General features: G+C 48.1%; 2 protein-coding genes across 2 annotated transcripts in view; one reads left to right on the forward strand and one right to left on the reverse strand.

Moving 5' to 3' along the window:
* Positions 1-5,638: 5,638 nt before the first annotated feature.
* RIBC2 (RIB43A domain with coiled-coils 2) lies at positions 5,639-18,389 on the reverse strand. Its single transcript, XM_029079368.2, has 7 exons — positions 18,068-18,389; positions 14,399-14,480; positions 11,884-12,228; positions 9,963-10,081; positions 8,328-8,525; positions 7,308-7,474; positions 5,639-5,780 (listed from the first exon to the last, which is right to left on the reverse strand). The coding sequence occupies exons 1-7, from the start codon at positions 18,197-18,199 to the stop codon at positions 5,699-5,701; spliced, it is 1,125 nt and encodes a 374-aa protein (XP_028935201.1). The 5' UTR covers positions 18,200-18,389; the 3' UTR covers positions 5,639-5,698.
* A 216-nt stretch (positions 18,390-18,605) lies between these two features.
* Positions 18,606-19,475, forward strand: part of SMC1B (structural maintenance of chromosomes 1B) — a 40,539-nt gene continuing 39,669 nt past the window's right edge. Inside the window, exon 1 of the mRNA XM_029079367.2 lies at positions 18,606-18,766. Within this exon, the coding sequence (XP_028935200.1) occupies positions 18,658-18,766 (109 nt within the window). The 5' untranslated portion in view covers positions 18,606-18,657. The remainder of the gene's footprint in view (positions 18,767-19,475) is intronic.

Raw genomic sequence — 19,475 nt, forward strand, 5'->3', positions numbered from 1 at the left:
GTTACAATTCATCCTGTGCCATCTGATAATGGTGTTTTTCACCAGCTTCTTTCCTTTAAGCTGGCCACAGATTAAGCTCTAACGAGTTCTCACATGCCGAACACATTAGAGAGGGCTTTAAGGAGAAGAAACCGACAACTGAGAAAGCCTTTGTTGTGGTCAACCTTTGCCTGTCCCTTACACCGACTCTTTCTCCAGTTCAGATTTCCAAATACTCTGCTTTCAGAGGCACTGGTCTCAGGCATGGGCTTCTTTTCTCCAGGTACTTGGAGGTAGATTTGAAGTTAAGTGGGGTTTAGTGGGATAGTTAATAAAATTCCAAATGTTAACCATTTGCAGCAAAATAAATAAGCATTTTAGAAGATCAATCAATCAGTGGTATTTACTGAGTGCTTACTGTGTGCACAGCACCGTACCGTACTAAGTGCTTGGGAGAGGACAATAGAAGAGAGTTGATAGACATGTTCCGCGTACAACGCGCTGACCGTCTGGACGGGGAGATAGTAATATAAATAAATTATGGCTATGGACATGAATGATGTGGGGCCGGGATGAATAAAGGGAGCAAGAGAGGGTGATGCAGAGGGAGTGGGAGAAGAGGAAATGAGGGCTTAGTCAGGAAAGGCCTCTTGGAGGAGATGGGTTTTCAATAAGGTTGATGGGGGGAAGAGTCATCGTCCCTCAGTTCTAACAGCAGGGCCTGCTGGAAAGGGTCCCGAGGAGCAGGCAGGCTTCCTCTCTCCCTGTCTGCAAAAGCTCTGAGCTGCTCGCTCTGTTTCGGGGCAGGGCCAGCCTGCTGGACGGTCAACCTGCCCAAGTACATTGTCCCACCCGACTGCTCTAGAGAACTTCCTGGGGCCCAGTTGAGTGGGGGAGCCAAAGGCCCCCATCTGCCCCGGGGAGGCCAGAAACTGAGGTCCGCTTTCCACTTAGTTGGCTCAACCCCTCCAGGAAGGAATCATGTCCTGTCTCTGGCCTGGAACCCTCTCCCTTTTTGTATCTGATAGATGATCACTCTTTCCACCTTCAAGGCCTTGTTGAAAGCCCATCTCCTCCAAGAGGCCTTCCCCGACTAAACCCTCATTTCTTCTCCCACTCTCTTCTGCATCCCCTTGAACTTTGGTTTGCACCCTTTATTCCCTCTACCCTCAGTCCCACAGCACTTATGTCCATATCTGTTTTTTATTTACTTATATTAATGTGTCTCCCCTGGTAGACTATAAGCACCTTATGGGTGGGAAACGTGTCTACCAACTCTGCTATATTGTTCTCTCCCAAGCCATTAGTACAATGCTCTGCACACAGTAAGTGCTCAATAGATTTGATTGATTGATATCCATCATTTATTTATATTCACATCTATCTCCCCCTCTAGACTATTAGCTCCGTGTGGGAAGGGAATGTGTCTACCAACTCTGTTGCATTGTTCTAAGCACTTGGGTTAGTAAGTGCTCAATAAATACGATTGAATGAATGAAGATATCTGTAATTTATTTAATCATCTGTCATTGATTTATTTATATTAATGTCTGTCTCCCTCTCTAATTAATTTAATTTTGGTATTTGTTAAGCGCTTACTATGTGCCGAGCAGTGTTCTAAGCACTGGGTTGGTACAGGGTAATTATGTTGTCCCACGTGGGGCTCACAGTCTTAATCCCCATTTTACAGATGAGGTAACTGAGGCCCAGAGAAGTGAAGTGACTTGCCCAAAGTCACACAGCTAAGTGGCAGAGCCGGGATTAGAACCCACGACCTCTGACTCCCAAACCCGGGCTCTTTCCACTGAGCCACGCTGCTTCTCATAAGCTTCTCTAGAGTGTAAACTCATTGTGGGCAGGGAGTGTGTCTGTTTATTGTTGTGCTGTACCCTCCCAAGTGCTCAGTACAGTGCTCTGCACACAGTAAGCACTCAATAAATACGATTGAATTGAACGAATTAAAGTCAGTGGCTGAGGAACAGGAGTTGCGCCACTCTGCAGTGGTGATTTATGGTCAGCCCAGGCCGGCTGTGGTTTTTCGGGCAAAGCCTTCCAGAAGGGAACCCAAAACCCCACCTCTGGATCGCACAGGAAACTTCCCGGCATGTCCATGGACAACATTTGGTCCCTATTAATGTCCACACACACAGACATAACAACGGTCAGATCCGGCCTCACAGGATCGTGAAAACAAGATAATCTGGAGGATTGCAGCATCTCGACAGACATTTATTATTCCAAGAAAAGGTTGTTTGCTCACTGCTCTGGAATATCAGATTTGCAGCCTGTTTTCCTGGTCACAAGCCGGCTGTTTAATTTCATGTTACTTAACGGATACAGATTCGAGTGCATAGGTGATCAAGAAGGAGGGAGGATATGGGGAAATGAGGATTTAGACAGGGAAGGCCTCTTGGAGGAGATGTGATCTTAGTAGAGCTTTGAAAATGGGAAGAATGTTGGACTGTTGGATATGAAAAGGGAGGGAGTTCCAGACCAGACGATGTGGAAAAGGAGTCAGTGGCAAGAGAGATGAGATTGAGGTACAGTGAATAAACTGGCATTAGAGGAGTGAAGTGTGTGGGCTGGGATGTAGGAGATCAGTGAGGTGAGGTGGGGGGGGCAAGCTGATTGAGTGCTTTAATAATAATAATTGTGGTATTTATTAGAAGCCGTATGGCTTAGTGGATAGAGCACAGACCTGGGAGTCAGAAGGACCTGGGTGCTAATCCAGACTCCGCCACCTGTCTGCTGCATGGCCTGAGGCAGGCCACTTAACTTCTTTGGGCCTCAGTTGGGATTACAACTGTGAGCCCCATGTGGGACAGGGACTGGGTCCAACCTGAGGAGCTTGTATCTACCCCAGAGCTTAGTATAGTGCCTGGCACATAGCACTTAAAAATGCCATAAAAAAATCTGTCAATTAACAGTACTTACTAAGAATTTGGTAGAGTACAGTAGAGGAGTTAGTAGATACATTCCTTTTCCTCGAGGAGCTTACAATCAGAGGAGTGAAGAGTGTGATCTGAGGTGTAATGGGGCCGTTCATTGTGGGCAGGGAAGATGTCTACCAACTCTGTTGTATTGAATCCTCCCAAGCGCTTAGTATGCTGCTCTGCACACCGTAAGCACTCAATAAAAACCACGGATCGATTGATCAATTGAGAGAGCGATGAATAGGAGGAAGAGAGGTCTTCAATGTTTTCAAAGATGACACCCACAAAACGGAGCTGGGAGCAGAATTCTCGATAAGGGTTTCGGCCTATCAGATATTCTCCTTTCAAATACGCTGGATTCAGGTTCAGAGCTGGACGAAATGCTTAAAGCCCAAGCAAAAATCGACACTGCAATCCAAAAAGTAGGTGGTTCTTAAACCCATCGAAGGCCTCTTTGAAACTATCTGTCTCCAAGTTGGAAAAATAGCATCTCGATACATTCTCTTCATATGCCAAGAGTGAGAACAGCATTTGGACTGAAATGCTAGGTTGTGTCAGTGCTAAAGTATGAAATGATTTTCCCATTTACTCCAGGACTTTCAATCTTATGTGATTTCTACCTAAATTGTAAATGACTATCACCCACAACTATGTAAGTTGTAATTCTCAGTAGTTTGCACTTCATCATGGTGACATAAAGCCTCCCTCCTACCCTTTGAAGATGTCAGTGTCCTTCCAAGCCTAGTTTTGTAGACTTATCTTTGTTAGGTGTCCTGGAGATCGCTGGGGTTCAAAAATTCAGTTGGTTTACTGGGTAGGAGAAAGGTGCAGGGTTGGGGAAGAATGCAGTCACCGGGATCTAAATATAACCCACAGTTTGGTCAGTCGCTCCTACTTGAAAGTTTCCGTGAGGAAGATTGTTGCCGCTAGATTCTCTTTAACCCCCGTGGTGGAGAGCAGGCTACTTTTCTCTCTTCTGGGATAAGGAAGAGTTCTATTTGACATTGCTCTCATCATTATCTTTACAGTTTGAGGAGTCTTAAGCAACACACACACACGGACATGGGTTTTTTTTAAGTTTTAAGGAGTTTAATTATGTGTGACTCCATGGGGTTTGGGGGGGGGGGGTCGTTCATTTTTTCTTATGGCATTTGTTAAGCGCTTACTATGTGCCAGGGACTGTACTAAGTGCTGGGATAGAGACAGGCTAATCAAGTTAGTCACAGTCCCACATGAGGCTCACAGTCTTAATTCTCATTTTACAGATGAGGTAATTGAGGCACAGAGAAATGAAGTGACTTCCCCAAAGTCACCCAACAGAGAAGTGGTGGAGACCATATTAGATCTAAGCTCCTTCTAACTCCCAGGCCTGGGCTCTATCCACAAGGCCAAGCTGCTCTTCTTGTTTTCAGATTTCTGGGTTTGTTGACCTTCGCAGTCTGCACCGAGGACCATCCCTGAGCTGAACGCTCTTGCCAACTCTCTGTGCTAGGGATTTTATTTCCTGGGATTCCCTTAGGATGTGAGACTGAAAAGAAGCGACAAGGCCTAGAAGAAAGAGCCTGGGCCTGGGAGTCAGAGAACCTGGAGTTCTAATCCTGGCTCCAGCACCTGTCTGCAAGTTACCTTGGGCAAGTCACTTCACTTCCCTGGGCCTTGGTTTCCTCATCTGTAGAAGGGGGATTAAGACTGTGAGCTGCACGTGGAACCCATGGACTGCATCCAACCTATCTTGAACCTACCCCAGCACCTAGTACGGTGCTTGGCATATAGTAAATGCTTAACAAATATCATTAAAGGGAAAAAATCCCCAAATCCCCAAATCCCCAAAACTTTGAGTACGTATAATGTAACGGCTTCAGTGATGGAGTCTCCTCTCAGGGATGACTGTTGGTGCTGAGATGTTTTTAGACTGTAAACCCCCAAAGGGCAGGAACTGTGGCTAATTCTCACCTGTATATTCTCTCTCAGCACTTAGTTCAGCTCTCTGGGCACCAAAATTGCTTAAAAAAAATACTATTAACCTGCTGCTAATGAGAAGCAACATGGTCTAGTGGATACAGCATGGGCCCGAGAATCAGAAGGACCTGGGTTCTAATTCTGCCTCCACCAACTGTCTGCCATGTGACCCTGGCTAAGTCACTTCACTTCTCTGTGCCTCAGTTACCTCACCTGTAAATGGGGATTAAGATTGTGACCCCCAAGAGGAACAGGGACTCTGTCCCAACCAATTTGCTTGTATCCCTCCCAGTGCTTAGTACAGCGCCTGGTATGTAGTAAGCACTTAACGAATCCTATTATTATTATTATTATTATTCCTGAGACTTCAGTGCCAAGAATCTGCTTATGGGAACTGGTACTAACTTCTGTCATGTTGCCATGTTTCTCGCCGGTGTCGAGCCCAACCTGCTAGTCACCAGGCAGGAGCACCAACCCTCTAGACTATAAGCTCGTTGTGGACAGGGAATGTTTCTGTTTATTGTTATATTGTACTCTCCCAAGCGCTTAGTACAGTGCTCTGCACACAGTAAGCACTCAATAAATATAACTGAGACGGAGAGCTCCAAGGCGTGGCTTTTGCCCAAATTAGCCAGCTTCAGCCAGAGCCCGGAATAGAACCCAGGTCTCCTCGTTCCCAGAGCCGGCTCCACCCACTGTACCCACGACAGACACAGCTAATACCTTCGTTAGCAAGCAGTCTGTAGTGAACGAGTCAGTAAATTCAGTCCGAGGGAAAGAAATCCATCTTTAATGGCATCACTGTATTAAAAATGAGTGTGTCTTCCTCATCGACTGGTTGTATTAAACTGTGCAAAATACTTTTCGGTTGGACGATTTGTGTAGGTTTCCCTCTCAAGGAGTTTTTTCCTGGAAATAAAAATACAATGAAAATAAAATTATCATATCTGGACATTTTCTGGATTTGGTAAAACCATATAAATAGCTTGAAGTGTTCTCTCAACAAACCACTCTCTAGATGATCTCAACAATTCAGATGACATGTAAATCTGCCAGAGAGCTTAGATTTCCCTCAGAAGGATGACGATAAGTCAGTTTCTAATTCCAGCAGAGTTCTGGCGGATTTTCCATTCAGAAAAATGTCAGATTTGGGAATTTTTCATGCCAGACCTTTGGGACACAGAAGAAAGTAAGCACCGAAAGACAGGCTTTAAAGACATGGGATTCTTTTCCTTGGATTTTTGTCCTCTTATCTTTTTGTGGTTCAGAGGTTAGTAATAGAAATGGTATTTATCGACTGCTCATCAGAAGCAATGTGCTAAGGGCTTGGCAAGATACCGCAGAAAAAGAAATTAAGGTATTTGTTAAGCGCTTACTATGGGTCAAGCACTGTTCTAAGCACTGGGGTAGATATATGGTAATCAGGTTGTCCTATGTGGGGCTCACAGTCTTAATCCTCATTTTACAAATGAGGTAACTGACTCACAGAGAAGTTTAGTGGCTTGCCCAAGGTCACACAGACAAGTGGCAGAACCGGGATTAGCACCCACCACCTCTGACTCCCAAGCCCCTGCTCTTGCCTCTAAGCCACGCTGCTTCTCTGCATTATACTAAGTTGTTGCATGGGCATGATTTGGGAACAATTATTACCTAGTGGATAACAGTAATAATAATAACAATAATGTTGGTATTTGTTAAGCACTTACTATGTGCAGAGCACTGTTCTAAGCGCTGGGGTAGATACAGGGTCATCAGATTGTCCCATGTGAGGCTCACAGTCTTCATCCCCATTTTACAGATGAGGGAATTGAGGCACAGAGAAGTTAAGTGACTTGCCCACAGTCACACAGCTGACAAGTGGCAGAGCGGGGATTCGAACCGATGACCTCTGACTCCCAAGCCCATGCTCTTTCCACTAAGCCACGCTGCTTCCCAATAATAATAATAATAATAATCGTGGTATTTTTTAAGCACTTACTGTCTGCCAGACACTGTACTAAGCACTGGGGTGGATATGAGCAAATCAAGTTGGACACAGTCCCTACCCCACATGGGGCTCACAGTCCTCAATCCCAGAGACTAGGATAGAGCTCAGGGCTGGGAGTCAGAAGACCTGGGTTCTAAACCCACCTGAGTGACTCTGCGCGAGTCATTTAACTTCTCTGTGCCTCAGTTACCTCATTTGTTTAAAAATAAATGGCATTTGTTAAGCGCTTGGTGCCAGACACTGTACTAAGCGCTGAGGTGGATACAAGAGAATCAGGTTGGCATAGTCCCCTGTCCCATATAGGGCTCACGGTTTTAATCCTCCTTTTACAGATGAGGTAACTGAAGTACAGAGAAGTGAAGTCACACAGCAGACGAGCAGAGGAGCCGGAATTAGAACCCAGATCCTCTGACTCCCAGGCCCACCCGCTGCCCGGGTCAGCCGCCTACCGGGACTTCTGCTGCTGGGCGAGACGGAGGTTGTGATGGTCAAGGTCCCTGCGCAGTTCCCGATGGAGCCGCTGCTGCTGCCGCTCAAACAGTGTGGCGGCCCTGTCTTCCTGAATGCGCTGCTGGTCCCAGTCCGCGTTACTCTGCCGTTCGTCTTCCCGAAACCGCTGGGGAAACAAGGCCCAAACCCGTCAAGGCCAGCCTGGGCTCCGTGGACTCTACTCGCAGGGAACTTCATTCATTCCTTCATTCAGTTGTATTTTTTGAGCGCTTACTGTGGGCGGAGCACTTTACTCTCACTCCAGGCTTCTCACTACAGTGCAGCACTGTATTCGTCCGCTCAACTGTATACATTTTCATTACCCTATTTGTTTCGTTAATGAGATGTACATCACCTTGATTCTATTTACTTGCTATTGTTTTAATGAGATGTTCATCCCCTTGATTCTATTTATTGTTATTGTTTTTGTCTGTCTCCCCCGATTAGATTGTAAGTCCGTCAAAGGGCAGGGACTGTCTCTATCTGTTACCGATTTGTATATTCCGAGTGCTTAGTACAGTGCTCTGCACATAGTAAGTGCTCAATAAATACTATTGAATGAATGAATGAATACTAAGAGCTTGGGAGAGTACACTATAACGATAAGCAGACACATTCCCTGCCCACAACGACCTAAGAGTCTAGAGGACAAGCTTACATGTGCTAAGCACTGCGGTAGATACAATCAATCAATTCAATAATAGAATTTAATAATATAATAATAATATAATTCAATCGTATTTATTGACCGCTTACTGTGTTCAGAGCACTGTACTTAGGTCGGACAAAATCCCTGTCTCACATGGGAAATGAATCCCCATTTGACAGATGAGGGAACGGCAGCCCAGAGAAGTGAGGGGACTTGCCCCAGGTCACACAGCAGACAAGTGGCAGAGCCGGGATGAGAACCCAGGTCCCTCCCAGGCCCGTGCTCTATCCATTAGTCCGTGCTGCTTCATCCGACAGCGTCAGTCGCATACCAGTTTCTCGCGGATTTGCTGCTGCTGCGTGGCCCGGATCCCGTCCAGCTGGTCCTGGCTCATCCCCGCCCCCCGGGCTCGCTGCAGACCCCGGTGTTCAGACAGAAGGCTCCTTTCGAGCAGGTGACAGATCTCGGCCGTGTTCTCTCGTTCTTCCTGTTGCTTTTCTCGCCGTCTCTTCTCTGCCAGTTCCTCGACCTGGAGGGAAGGAAACGCCCACACATTTCTCTGGGTTCAAACTTGCATTTTGGGACTGACGGCCCTCGGCCGGATTTCCCGGGATCCTTGTCTCATACAGGTCGTGGACCAATCAGGAGAGCGCTGGATTTGGCCAAGTGGACAAGAAGCTGGCCCGGTGGTATCTGTTGATTGCAGTCAGATGCCAATATCTGCACGTAGTAAGCGCTCAATAAAGACCACTGACTGAGAAGTAGCATGACCTAATAGATAGAGCACAGGCCTGGGAGTCAGAAGGACCTGCGTTCTAGTCCCGGCTCCGCCATTTATCTGATGTGGGACCTTGGGCAATTCACTTTATTCCTCTGGGCCTCAGTTGCCTCATCTATAAAATGGGGTCTAAGACCGTGAGCCCCATGTGGGACATGTACTGGGTCCAAACTGATTAGCTTGTGTGTACCACAGTGCCTAGCACCTAGTAAGCACTTAAAAACTACTATTAAAAGAATGGATTGATTTTCTCTAAGGGGCAAAGTTGCAACAGCAAACAGTGATGGCACTGTTAATATTTCTGTCTGTTAGTTCCCTCTGGTCATCTGTAAAAGGGGGGTTCAATACCTAGTCTCCTTCCTTAGATTGTGAGCTTTATGTGGGACAGGGACAGTGTCTGACCTGATTATCCTGTCTCTACCCTAACGTTTGGTAAAGTGTCTGACACATAGCGCTTAAAAAAATACCGCTATTAATAGTGTTAATATTAATAACGAGCTTGCAGTCTAGTGGGGACTTACAGTCTAGAAAAGCAGCGTGGCCTAGGGGAAAAGGCACGGGCCTGAGAGTCAGAGGACTTGGGTTCTAATTCCGGCTCTGCCACTTTTCTGCTGTGTGATCTTGAGCAAGTCACTTTACTTCTCTGGGCCTCAGTTACTTCATCTGTAAAATGAGGACGAAGACTGTGAGCCCCAAGTGGAACCTGGACTGTATCCAACCCGATTATCTTGTAACTATGCCAGTGATTAGCACAGGGCCTGGCATGTAGTAAGCGCTTAACAAATCACTAAGCATACATGGGACAAAGGAGTCTTTGCCCTTCCAAAGCACGTAGGGCTGTGCCAGGACCAGGGCTCAGTAGCCAGAATCCCCGACTAGGGCAGCAGCAAAGCAGAGATTAGAGAAGCAGCGTGACGACCTAGCGGAAAGAGACCGGGCCTGGGAGTCAGAAGGACCTACCTTCTAATCCCGGCTCCTCCACTTGGCTGCTGTGTTACCATGGGCAAGCCACTTACCTTCTCTGGGCCTCAGTTACCTCATCCATAAAATGGAGATTAAGAATTTGAGCCCCATGTGGGACAGGGACCGTGTCCAACCTGATTACCTTGTATCCACCCCAGCACTTAGAACAGTGCTTGGCAAATAGGAAGCGCTTAACAAGTACCACAATCATCAAGGCCCTCATACCTGGGCCTTGTTGAACTCCTTTGTAGCGGCACAAGCAGCTCGCCTTGTTGCAGCCTCCAGTCTTTGCATGTCCATGGCCTTCTGGTCCCAGTCAAGCACGGTCCTGGCAGAGAGATCCTCTGAAAGACACCCAGAGGGAGCTCCTCACCCTCTCCCCCACCCACGGCTGATCGGTTCTCAACGTTGTTTATTATTATTATTTTAGTTACTGATAATAATGACAATAATAGTGGTATTTATTCAGTACTTACCAGAGGTCAAGGAACTGCTCTAAGCACTGGGGTGGATATGAGCAAATAGGGTTGGACACAGTCCCTGTCCCACACGGGGCTCACAATCTTAATCCCCATTTTACAGTTGAGGTAACTGAGGCACAGAGAAATTAGTGACTTGCCCACAGACATACAGCAGATGAGTGGTGGAACTGGGATTAGAACCCAGGACTTCTAACTCTCAGGCCCGTGCATTATCCACTAGGCTGCCACGTTGCTTCTCTCCCTGCCCTTCCACTCGGATGACACGATCCATCATCTCACTAGGACTTGGTTTCTAATCTTGCCTCCACAACTTGCCCGCTGTGTGACCTTGGAAAGTCACTCACTTCTTTGGGCCCCAGTTCCCCCAACTCTAAAATTAATTGATTCATTCATTGATTGAGATCGTATTGTGTGCAAAAAACCTTACTAAGCATTTGGGAGAGTACAGTGTAACAATAAACAGACACATTCCCTGCCCATAACAAGCTTACAGTCTAGGGGGGGATTAAGACTGTGAGCCCCATGTGGGACAGGGACCGTGTCCAACCCGATTAATTGTATCTTCCCCAGCACTTAATAAAGTACCTAGCACATAGTAAGTGCTTAACAAATACCATAAAAAAAAAAGAAAGAAAACTAGCCCTGGCCTGGGAGAGGAGTCAGAGGACAAGGATTCTAATCTTACGTGTGCCAATTCTCTATTGTGTGACCTTCAGCTTGCTTCGCTTTGCTTCTCTGGGCCTCAGTTTCCTCATATGAAATATGGGGATTAAATACTTATCCTCCTTCCCCCTTCAACTGTGAGCCCCTTGCAGGACAGGGACTGTATCCAGCCTGGTTATCTTGTATCCACCTCAGTGCTTAGTACAGTACTTGGCACAGAATAAGTGCTTAACAAATATCTGTTTTATTATTATGGCAAACAACTAGACAGACTGGGCCTGCCAACTGACATTTGGAAACCAAGAGCTTGAGGGGCAAACCATTTTTTTATGGTATTTGTTAAGCACTTAATAAGCGCCAGACCCAGCACTAAGCGCCGGGGTAGATACAAGATTGTCAGGTTGGATTATCTGGTTCGATTACCTGGTTTCAAGATGCAGCTTTGCCTAGTGGCTAAAGCACAGACATGAGAATCAGAAGGACCTGGGTGCTAATCTCGACTCTACTGCTTGTCTTCTGTGTGACCTGCGGCAAGTCACTTTGCTTCTCTAGGCCTTGGTTTCCTCCTCTGGAAAATGGGTTTTACAAAATCTCCTTCAAGATGCTTTCCCTGACTTGGGCTCTCATTTCCTCTTCTCCCACTCCCTTCTACGTCGCCCTTCTTGAACTTGAATTTGCACCCTTTATTCCCCCCTCCTTCAGCCCCACAGCACTTATGTTCTTCTCTGTCATTTATTTCTATTAATGTCTGTCTCCCCCTCTAGACTGCGAGCTCGTTGTGGGCAGGGAACACGTCTACCTTGTGCTAGTACAGTGCTCTGCACACAGTAAGCACTCAAGTAATACAACTGATTGATCGACTGGGGAGTAAGACCGTGAGGCCCCATGTGGGACATGGACTGTGTCCAGTATGATTGGCTCGTATCTGACCCAGCGCTTAGTACAATGCCTGGCTCGTAGTAAGCGCTTAACAGATACCATTAAAAAAACTCAAAACCGACCTGCAGATTTTTGATCGGCTAAGGCATTCTTCCAAGCTCTCTGCTGCTGAAGTGACCATTCTCTCATCTGCTCCTCTTGAAATTTCTTCCTCGCCTTGAAGTTCACATCCTCCCCTTGGAATGTCTGCATCCCAGATATTGCCCAGCGAGGGTCTTGGTCCGGGGGGCCGAGAACTACCTCCCTCTTTCGGGCCTGCGGGTCTGACAGATCCAGCTCCCGGCGAGTTTCCGGCCCCTGGAAGTCCCGGTGGAAGTCCACGAGAGCTTGTTCCATGCGTCTCCTGTCTCTCCTCTGCCGCTGATCTAGTAGACAGGCCGTCTTGTTGTTCCACCTCATCTCGGCAGCTAGGGGAAGCCAAAGGACGCAGAGGGTTTAATAATAATGATAATCATTCATAATTATGGTTCTTGTTAAGCGCTTACTATCTGCCAAGCGTTGTTCTAAGTGCTAGGGTAGATACGAGTCAATCAGGTTGGACACAGTTCCTGTCCCACACGGGGCTCACACTCTCATCCCCATTTTAAAAATGTGGTAATGGAGGTACAGGGAATAATAATGAAGTTAAGTGATTTGCCCAAGGTCACACAGCAGACATGTGGTGAAGCCAGGATTAGAATCCAGGTTCTTCTGACTCCCAGGCCCATACTCTATCCACTAAGCCGTGCTGCTTCTCTGCTATGCAACGGTCATTCTAGCACTTAGAACAGTGCTTGGCACATAGTAAGTGCTTAACAAATACCATCGTTATCATTGGCATTTACTGGGCACTGTCCGAGACCAAGGCACTGTATTGAGCACTTGGAAGGGTACAATGGAAACCCAAGATATGTTCCCTGCCCACAAGGCGCTTTTGCTCTAATCGGGGGGGAGGGGGGTTTGTCTTGTCTTAAGCTGTCGAGCCGTTTCTGACCCATAGCAGGGACACATCTCTCCCAGAAGGCCCCTCTGTCCATCTGCAATCGTTCTGGTAGTGGATCTAGAGAGTTTTCTTGTAAAAATCTGGAAGTGGTTTACCGGTACCGCCTTCCACGCAGTAAACTTGAATCTCCGCCCTCAACTCTCTCCCATGTGGTGCTGCTCAGCACAGGGGAGTTTTGCCTTCCACTCGCTAGCCACTGCCCAAGCTAGGAATGGAATAGGTAGTAGGCCTCTCTCCCTCCCATAGCCAAGACTGGTGGAGTACTGGAAACTCCCCAGGTGCAACCCTGAGAGGGGAATGGGGGGGTTACACGCTGCCAAATCCCAGGGGGCCGAGGGAGACGTTAACTTCATTGCTTGGTTTCCCACTGTTCATTCACTGAATCACATTTATTGAGCGCTCACTGTGGACAGAGCACTATACTAAGAACTTGGGAGAGGACAATAGAACAAAAAACAGACACATTTCCTGCCCGCAACAAGTTTACAGTCTAGAGGTGGGGAAACAGATGTTAATATAAATAAATTAGAGATACGGACATGCGTTTTGTGGGGCTCTGGCAAGGAGACGAATAAAAGGAACAAGTCAGGGCAATACAGAAGGGAGTGGGAGAAGAGGAAAGGAGGGCTTAGTCAAGGACAGGGACACACACACTTACACACATATAAACTCTTTTGGAAGCTGGACTGTGTCAAAGACCTTAATATCTCTGAGTGGGGCTGAAATTAATGGCACTTACTATGTGGCAAGCACTGTGTTTACTGCTGGGATAGACAGGAGATCATCAGATCGTACACAGAGGGGCTCATACGCTAAGCGGAAGGGGGAGTGCCTGGCCCGTAATAAGCGCTTAACAAATACCACCATACCTGTATAACTCCTTTGTGGCTTAGTCGAAAGAGAACGGGGCTGGGAGTCAGGGCACCTGGGTTCTAGCCCCAACCCTGAGACTGATCTGCTTGGGGATTACTTGGGGATAATACAAATAATTGTGGCATTTGTTAAGCACTGTAGTAAGCGGTGGGGTAGATACAAGCTCATCAGGTCGGACACAGTCCCTTTCCCACTTGGGGCTCACAGTCTAAGTGGGAGGGAGAGCTGGAATTTCACCCCCATTTTACAGATGATAAAACCAAGATCCCGAGAAGTTAACTGACTTACCCAAGGTCACATGCCTGGCAGGTGGCCGAGCCAGAATTAGAACCGGAGGTCCTTGACTCCCAGGTCTGTGCTCTTTCCACTTGGCCACACTGCTTATGCCTACTGTATGGGGATGTAAAATGAGGTGATGGAGGTGAAAGGGTATTGGAGAAATAGAAGTGTTGTACAAAAATGAAACGTCAACAGAGAAAACCAGGGAAGCAGCGTGGCCTAGTGGAAAAAGCATGGAAAGTCACTTAACCTCTCTGTGCCTCAGTTTCTTCAACTGTAAAATGGGGATTCGATACCTGTTCTCCCTCCAACTGAGACTGTGAGCCCCATGTAGAACCGGAACTGAGTTCGACCTGATTAACTTGCATCTACCCCACTGCTTAGAACACAATAAGCGCTTAACAAATATGATTTCTTAAAAAAAAGCTTAGGGAGACACTCACCAATAGCATCATGCCTTGCTTTCTCTATTGCTTTCTGAATCCTCCGATCATGAACTTGAGCATTCCAAGCTTCTAGGTCACACTTCATTGAAAACAAAAAGATAAACTGATTTATCCTTTAGAAAAGCATTGATATTTGGAATCGTTCCTTTCTTCCTCATGCATTCAAAGAGCCGTCTGATGATAAACAAACATCCATTTACAGAGGCCTCTTGAGTCCAGTCAGCTGGAAAGTGTTTTGAAGGAAATGGTTTGAATCTGGGCTCTGCTGTATAGTCAGTCAATCGTCCTTATTGAGCACTCACTCTGTGCAGAGCACTGGACTAAGTGCTTGGGAGGGTACAATACAATGATAGGACAGACACATTCCCTGCCCACCGTGAGCTTATGTGTTCAGAATTAAAATCTGCTGATGTCCTGCCAGGCAGTCACAAGTGCTAAGTCTCCGCTGGCTTCGAGCGGGGAAGGTGGTGCTGTTTCATTTCCAGTTTGGCTGGCACTACACCTTGATAATGAGAAGCAGCGTAGCTCAGTGGAAAGAGCCCGGGCTTGGGAGTCAGAGGTCATGGGTTTGAATCCTGGCTCTGCCACTTGTCAGCTGTGTGACTGTGAACAAGTCACTTTACTTTTCTGTGCCTCAGTTACCTCATCTGTAAAATGGGGATGAAGACTGTGAGCCCAACGTGGGACAACCTCATTACCCTGTATCTACCCCAGCGCTTAGAACAGTGCTCTGCACATAGTAAGTGCTTAACAAATACCAACATTATTATGTAGCCAGGGCAGGTCCTGATTTGGGAAGATTGCTTAGAGTCCATCAGATCAGAAACAGTTCATGTAATCCTATTTATTTATGTATTCTAACTTATATAAATGTCCATCTCCCCCTCTAGACGGTAAGCTCGCTGTGGGCAGGCAGGGAGCCTGTTACATTGTTAGAGTGTACTCTCCCAAGCGCTTAGTACAGTGCTCCGCACACAGTAAGCGCTCAGGAAGTGGGATTGACTGACTGACTTTTCCACATGGGGCTCACAGTCTTAGGAGGGAGGACAGGTATTGAATCCCCACTTTGCAGTTGAGGAAACTGAAGCACAGAGAAGAAGCATGGCTTACCCAAGGTCACGCAGCAGACAAGTGGTGGAGCTTGGATTAGAACCCAAGTCCTCTGACTCCCAGGCCGGTGCTCTTTCCACTAGGCCTCACTCTTTCTAAGCTCACTGTGGGTAGGGAATGTGTCCGTTTATTGTTATACTGTACCCTCCCAAGCACTTAGTACACTGTTCTGCACACGATAAGCATTCAATAAATACAGCTGACTGTCTTCTCTCTTTCTTCCTATCTAAAATGGGCCCGCTCTCCCAACCTCTTAGACTGTGAGCAGGGACTGTGTCCGATCTGATTATCTGTATGTTCAGCACAGAGTAAATGGTTAATTAGGTTGCCTAATTATAATCAGGTGGCCCCCTGTTTGATGTATGGATAGTTCAAAGGCTGTACTGTTTAACTTTTGAGATGAAATGCAGATAAATATTTGGAAAGGCCTGCAAGCTATGTGTTCTGGAAAGCATCTGGCATTTCTCCACAGGGAAGAAGACCAGAAGAGAGGAAGAAATCAAAGTATTGTTTTGGCCTAAGGTTTCCCTTCTCCCGCCCTCCACCTCTGCCAAAACCCTTCTACAACTCCCTGGTTCTCCACCTCTGGTTTAAAACTCATAATCACATTCAACAGAACTATCAGTCCATCAATCAGTGGTATTTATTGAGCACTTACTGTGTGTGCACGGCACTGTACTAAGCACTTGGGAGAGTATGATGCAAAAGAGTTGGTAGGCGCACTCCCTTTCCACAGAGAAGGAAGCACCGTGGCCTACTGAACAATCAATCAATTGTATTTAGTGAGCAATTACTACATGCAGAACACTGTACTGAGCAGTGTGGCCTGGTGGATAGAGCAAGGGCCTGGGAGACAGGAGGACCTGGGTGTGACTTCGGGCAAGTCACTTCACTACACTGGGGCCTCAGTTACTTCATCTGTAAAATGGGGATTAAAACTGTGAACCCAATGTGGGACAGGGACTGTGTCCAACCTGGCTGACTTGTACCTATCCCTGTGCTTAGTACAGTGCCTGGCACATAATTAGTGCTTAAATACCATAAAAAAATGGTCAAAGAGGTCAATTCCACCAGGTTCATCCAGAGGGGTACCATTGGCAGAAAAAAAGTTCTGTCCTGGATGGACCATTAATCTAACCCCAGGGCTGGTGTCGCTGACCCATCTTGTGTTCAAAATGGAAAGCCTGCCTCCAAGAAGCCCAAAGCCCTAAAGACTCAAAATGGCATAAGGTTTACTATTTCTCCCATCTCCAGTCTAGTTCAGTGTCTGTCTCCCCTGTAGACTGGAAGCTTCTTGTTTTTTTATCGGTATTTTTAAGTGCTTATATGTATCAGGATCTGTTCTAAGTACTGAGGAAGAATCAGGTTAACCAGGCCAGATACAGACTTTGTCCCACATGGGGCTCACAGTTTAGTAGTTCAACAGATACTGAATCCCCACTTTGCAACTGAGGAAACTGAGGTACAGAAAACACAGCAGGCAAGTGGTGGAGCTGGGATGAGAACCCAGGCCTGTACTTTATCCATTCTCTCACGAGCTTAGTATTTTTATTGCTAGGTATCTGTAAGGTGCTTACTATGAATCAAGCACTGTACTGAGGGCTGGGGGAGATCCAAGATAATAGGATTGGATACAGTCCATGTCCCATATTGGGCTCAAGGTGTTAATCCTCATTTTACAGATGAGATCACTGAGGCACAGAGAAGCGAAGTGACTTGCCCGAGGTGACACACCAGACACGAGAAGCACCGTGGCTCAGCGGAAAGAGCCCGGGCTCTGGGTTCTAATTCTGGCTCCGCCACTTGTCAGCTGTGTGACTTGGGGCAAGTCACTTCACTTCTCTGTGCCTCAGTTCCCTCATCTGTAAAATGGGGATGAAGACTGTGAACCCCACGTGGGATAACCTGATCACCTTGTATCCTCCCCAGCGCTTAAAACAGTGCTCCACACATAGTAAGTGCTTAACAAATGCCACCATCATTACGATTATTAAGTGGCAGAGCCGGAATTAGAACCCAGGCCCTTCTGAATCCCAGGCCTGTGCTCTGTCCACTAGGCCACCCTATTTCTCAACTTTAAGAACAAAATGCATAAAGTTTCCTGGTCCCACACAAGTGTCGGTCCCTCAGGAGCAGGAGGGGAATCACACCTGATCTAAAGTCCCATCTCCACTGCTTCTTCAGCTAATAATAATAATAATAATAATGGTAGTATTTGTTAAGCAGCAGCGCGGCTCGGTGGAAAGAGCCCGGGCTTGGGAGTCAGAGGTCATGGGTCCGAATCCCGGCTCTGCCACTTGTCAGCTGTGTGACGGTGGGCGAGTCTCTTCACTTCCCTGTGCCTCCGTTCCCTCATCTGTAAAATGGGGATGAAGACTGTGAGCCTCAGGTGGGACAACCTGATTACCCTGTATCTCCCCCAGTGCATAGAACAGTGCTCTGCACATAGTAAGCGCTTAACAGATACAAACATTATTATTATTACTACTAATCCGGCTCAGAGAGCGGCCCTCCCGCCCCCCAGCCCCCCTCCCCTCGCCAACCCGCCCTTCTCACCCCAATGAGCCTCTTTCTGGCGTTGAAGAATCGGTCCTGCCTCTGCAGCTCCGCATGCCTCCTCCTCTGCAGCGCGGCCTCTTCCTTGAGGTCTTGGGGGAGGGCGACTTTGGGGAAGGCTCCTCGGGGCATGACGACGGAAGAGGGGCGGGCAACCCTCGGTGGGGGGGGATGGAAAAAATCAAAGCCAAGAGAAAGCAAGCCCTTTATGGCGATTGGGTTTTCCCCGGGGCGCGCCCGGTGTGCGATCGGTGCCCATCGGCCTCACGGGGTAACGTGGCGGGGACCGGGAGGGCGAGAGGACCGGCCGGGACGGGCGGGGCCGCGTCTCCATGGAGACGGCGTCGTCTCCGCTGCTAGGGAACGGGAGCCTAGGCGACGGGGAGGGGGGGATGGACGGGGCGCTTGGGGCCTCGTGTTCTCGCGAGAGCGAGGCGGGCACGCGCTGGGCGGCCTGCAGGGCCTCGACGGCCGAGGCCCCGAGGACCGAAAGCCCGAAGGCCCGAGGGGTCGAAGGCCGGTCGTTCGGTCGTTCGGTCGTTCGGGCGTTCGGGCGTTCGGGCGTTCGGGCGTTCGGTCCCGCCGGCGCCATGGGTTTCCTCCACCTGCTGCTGGTGGAGAACTTCAAGTCATGGCGCGGCCGCCAGGCCCTCGGCCCCTTCAGGAAATTCACCTGCGTCATCGGGCCCAACGGCTCGGGTAACCGGAGCGGCCGCCCGACCCCTCCTCAGCGCTCACCTCCTCCGGGAGGCCTGCCCACACCCACCTTCCCCTTTGCCCTCTGCCCCCTCTCTACCCCCCCCCCCCTTCACCTCAGCGCCTCCCCCGCTCCCTTCCCCTCTGCGCCCCGCTCATTTGTCCCCTATTCATTTTGTTAATGAGAAGCGGCGTGGCTCAGTGAAAAGAGCCCGGGCTTGGGAATCCCAGGGCATGGGTTCGACTCCCGGCTCTGCCACTGGTCGGCTGGGTGACTGTGGGCGAGGCACTTCACTTCTCGGGGCCTCAGTGACCTCATCTGGAAAATGGGGATCATCTGTGAGCCCCACGTGGGACAAACTGATGACCCCGGATCTGCCCCAGCGCTAAGAACGGGGCTCTGCACGTAGTCAGCGCTTAACAAATACCAACATTATTATTATTATTATGTCCATCCCCTTGATTCTATTTATTGCTATCGTTTTCGTCCATCTGCCCTCAGCTAAGCCCCCTTCCCCCCCCCCCCCCGTTTCCCTCCACTCCTCCCCCTCTCCCTTCCCCTCAGCGTTCTGCTCATTTGTCCATATTTTTCTTCCCCTATTTATTTTGTTAATGAGATGTCCATCCCCTTGATCTACTTATTGCTGTTGTTTTAATGAGCTGTCCATCCCCTTGATTCTATTTATTGCTATCGTTTTTGTCCGTCCGTCTC

This window comes from Ornithorhynchus anatinus, chromosome 14 (genome assembly GCF_004115215.2).
Source record: "Ornithorhynchus anatinus isolate Pmale09 chromosome 14, mOrnAna1.pri.v4, whole genome shotgun sequence".
Classification (NCBI taxonomy): domain Eukaryota; kingdom Metazoa; phylum Chordata; class Mammalia; order Monotremata; family Ornithorhynchidae; genus Ornithorhynchus; species Ornithorhynchus anatinus.